At 31.9% G+C, this 3871-nt stretch overlaps 1 protein-coding gene across 1 annotated transcript in view; it reads left to right on the forward strand.

Moving 5' to 3' along the window:
• Window positions 1-3871, forward strand: part of LOC119427667 (trichohyalin) — a 46677-nt gene that overhangs the window by 37636 nt on the left and 5170 nt on the right. The window contains exons 28-34 of the mRNA XM_037695303.1: window positions 674-721; window positions 1492-1539; window positions 1818-1859; window positions 1959-2027; window positions 2127-2180; window positions 2388-2438; window positions 3471-3515. Coding sequence (XP_037551231.1) covers window positions 674-721; window positions 1492-1539; window positions 1818-1859; window positions 1959-2027; window positions 2127-2180; window positions 2388-2438; window positions 3471-3515 — 357 coding nt within the window. The remainder of the gene's footprint in view (window positions 1-673; window positions 722-1491; window positions 1540-1817; window positions 1860-1958; window positions 2028-2126; window positions 2181-2387; window positions 2439-3470; window positions 3516-3871) is intronic.

Genomic DNA, 3871 nt, shown 5'->3' on the forward strand with positions numbered 1-3871 from the left:
ATTTGCAGTGGTCTGATACTCCTTCCATTTCAATATGATTGCTTGCACAGAGCTCCTTGGGATGTTTAAAGCTTGGGAAATTCACAACAGTATCTCGGACCTGCCTGGTGTGTTCCTTGGTCTTCATGATGCTCTCTGTGCTTTGAACAGAACTATCGCAGAGCAGGTGCATTTATACGGAGACTTGATTACACACAGGTGGATTCTATGTATCATCATCAGTCATTTGGGACAACATTGGATCATTCATAGATCCTCACTGAACTTCTGGAGTGAGTTTGCTGCACTGAAAGGAAAGGGGCCGAATAATATTGCACTCCCCACTTTTCAGTTTTTTATTTGTTAAAAAAGTTTGACACATCCAATAAATTTCATTCCACTTCACGATTGTGTCCCACTTGTTGTTGGTTCTTCACAAAAAATTTAAAATTTATATATTTATGTTTGAAACCTGAAATGTGGCAAAAGTTTGAAAAGTTCAAGGGGACGAATACTTTTGCAAGGCACTGTAAGTGTTAAAAAAGATGGTGGGAATGAATTTATATTTCAAATTCATTTTTTGTACTTTTCTGTTACACAAAATCGGAATATTAATCAGTTTTTTAAAACACAAAAAAAGCATACAACAATTACAAAACTCAAGTAACGCACATTTATTTATTTTAATTTTCAGATGCCCAGGTTTCTAAAGAAAAGCCCAAGCGAGTTTCTTCAAAGAAGGGTAAATTTACTGAACTCATTATTCAATGATAACTTTATTAGGCACACAAATATAAGCTTTTTAAAATTTGATTCAAGGTTTAAAGCATTAAGATGTTGTTGGAAAGCTCTAATATTTTAAACTTTGCTTATTTCAAAGTGTTTTTAATATAAAATCTGTCATTTATACTGACAAAAAGGGAGAAGCTCTAAACATGTAATATACCACCATATGAACTTATTGCTGAAATCACAACTTAAATCCCTTTATAAAGTCAAACAAATGGAACATTACATGTATAATTTTCAACATTATGGAAGGACAGCTGTGTCTATAACATCACAAATCTATGGACACTTTGTGGCGCTAATGGTGGCAATATTGTAGGGACGTACAATATTATCAACATGGTATCGGCCGATATTAGCGATACAGTTAAATATCGGACATCGGCCGTTCCATCAAAATAACTCACCGATGTAAAAGGCGCTGTTTAAATATACATACATACAAGTATATATATATATATATATATATATATATATATATATATATATGCATTTATATATATATACAAGTTTTAACATACTGACATATTGGATATCTGCCAAAAATCCTATAGCGTGCATCCCTACAATATTGTGTAAAAATACATTAATTAATCAAAAGGCAAAGTTTTGCTAACAGAATGTGTCTGAAGTAAAGGCCAAAGCAACTCCTGCCTTAAAATATATTTGTTTCACTTTAAATTGTTTTCACCGTTTTTTAAAGCCGTTTTTTTCTACACACAGAGGCTGCAGCTTCGAAAGAAAAAGCTAAACCTGTCATCCAGATCAAAGGTAACCATGGTGTTTTGTGCTAATAATTAGTAATGTTATAGTAACAAAAAGTAAATTCTTCATTTCTTCTTCCATGTGAGTGGTTCAAGCTGGGATGTTCAACAGACCCCCTGGCTTGATCATTTTTATTTCTTGTGTTTAGCATGATTTGAAATTACAAAATATTAAAAACATTTAGAGCAACTTATAGCTTGATACGTTCAAAGACCTATGGATCCTTGAGTTTAGATTTAACTTGTAATTTTTAGTGATGCTGAACCTAAACTGTTTTTATTTAGAGACTGCTCCAATGAAAAAACCACCCACGGTTAGAGTTAAAGGTAGAGCAACACAGAATCAGAGTTTATTTTTTCGAATGATTTATGCTTTTTAAGTACGCAGATCAGGTTTTAATTACTGAACACATTCTTTTTGTCCAGAGCAAGAAGTGTCCGATAAAAATGTGTCCTTAACAAAAGAGCAGGTGAAGGTGGTAACACTGAGGACAGGTAGGCACATTATTTTTATTATAGTTCAGTAAGCAGGTTGCCAGACTTTAACAAGTGCTATCTACTCTGTTTTTATGCCAAACTCTATTTCTGTCACAGTTCCTGCGGCTCCGAAAGAAAAAGTCAAGCCAACCATGAAAACAGTTAAGAAAGGTAGAGAACACGGAGTTATTAATGGAGCGCTTCAGTCTTCTTTAGTTTTTAAATGCTTTTGTTTTGTTGTGACTCCACTGATTCAAGATGTTTAATTTTGCACAGAGTGAATAAACTGTTACAATTTTAAATGCAATAAATTTAGACATCTTGTTGCCATGGCGACTCATCAGAATGACAGATGTCGTTGCTGTTTTTTTATTGTAGATGCTGAAGTTGTCAAGGAGAAAAAGGTTGAGCCAATAGCTCCTAAAAAAGGTTTGGGTTTAATATTTTTAACCTTTTAACTACTCCACCAAGACAAAAATTAAACTTTTTCTTTTCTTATTTCATGGGGTAATTGATTACAATGGTCAATGATTTTTTTTTTTTTCTATAACATTTCCATACCCAACACTTTAGTGTCCATTTTGTGAAACTTGCTAACAAGATGAAATTATCATTAACAACCTGAGCTGGTAGTATAAGTACACCAGCTAGTCTTACTTCATTAAAATAGTATTGGTATTATTTCTACGTTTTTCTCTATTTTAATCATAGGAACTTAGTTAAACTAATAAATCAACACAATTAAGGATCAGGAAAATTCCTGCAGCATATTCATGATGTACTAACACTTAAAGAGTCCTATTTACAAAAATAGATAAACTAGATTGTTTGAGCAAGTTGATTTTATAGTAAGTTATCATTTTTAATTGCATTAACTTAAATTTGCTACTTATACCATACAATGACAAAATCAACCATTTGGTCAAGGGCATTAAAAAATAAACATAATTTAATTTTTTGTGCTGCATCAAAGGTCATAATTGTATTTAGTAAGGCCTTTATCACCAAAATATGTCAAATAAGTATATATACCTTTCAAAGTTTACCCAAAAACAGTCATGATGCCATGCTTGATGTCCTGGTTTTTGACTTCCTGTTTGGATGAGCCTACCATTGACTGTCACAGCGCCATCTGGTGGATATTTATAACATTACAGACTTTAACCCAGTGGTAGAGATGGTTCATTGGAGTTAGACACTCCCTTCTTTGAAATTAGAGACTCAAAATGTTTGGTTGGCCAGGCAATCAAAGGGTAAAAAAGTATTTTATTTTATTATACATGTTGAACATTTTAACGGTTGATATAATGTCATTTAGTTGATTTGTTCTTTTTTCTTCATATTTTTCCCAGTAGTCTATATATCTTGTGTCATTTGCTGTGTTTTGTTTGTTTGTTTGTTTGCTAATCAGATGTGTTTAAAATTGTTTTTTAAAGTTTTATAAATTAATTTGTTTTCCAGTAGCTGCTCCCAAGACAAAACCAACTCCAGCCAAAGAGAAAAAAGGTAAAGCGATTCAGAGTTTTTGGTGATGCTGTAGAAAAACTGGTGAAGCTTTTTGTCTGAATGGTTCAGCCTGGTTCAGACAAAACTGCTTCATCATGTGAAAAAAAAAAAAAGCTTGTCGCTTCAGATTAGGAAAACTTCGCTGTAACCAACAGTGGTAATCTGATTACAACATGTAATTTAGCTACAACATAAAGACAACAGAAAATTATGGATGTATTTTTAGTAGGCAATTCAGATAATAAACAGCTATTGTGTCTGTATAAGTTTATATATATATATATATATATATATATATATATATATATATATATATATATATATATGTATATATATATATATATATATATATATAT

This window comes from Nematolebias whitei, chromosome 21, assembly GCF_014905685.2.
Source record: "Nematolebias whitei isolate Nwh7 chromosome 21, NemWhi1, whole genome shotgun sequence".
In the NCBI taxonomy this organism is placed as follows: domain Eukaryota; kingdom Metazoa; phylum Chordata; class Actinopteri; order Cyprinodontiformes; family Rivulidae; genus Nematolebias; species Nematolebias whitei.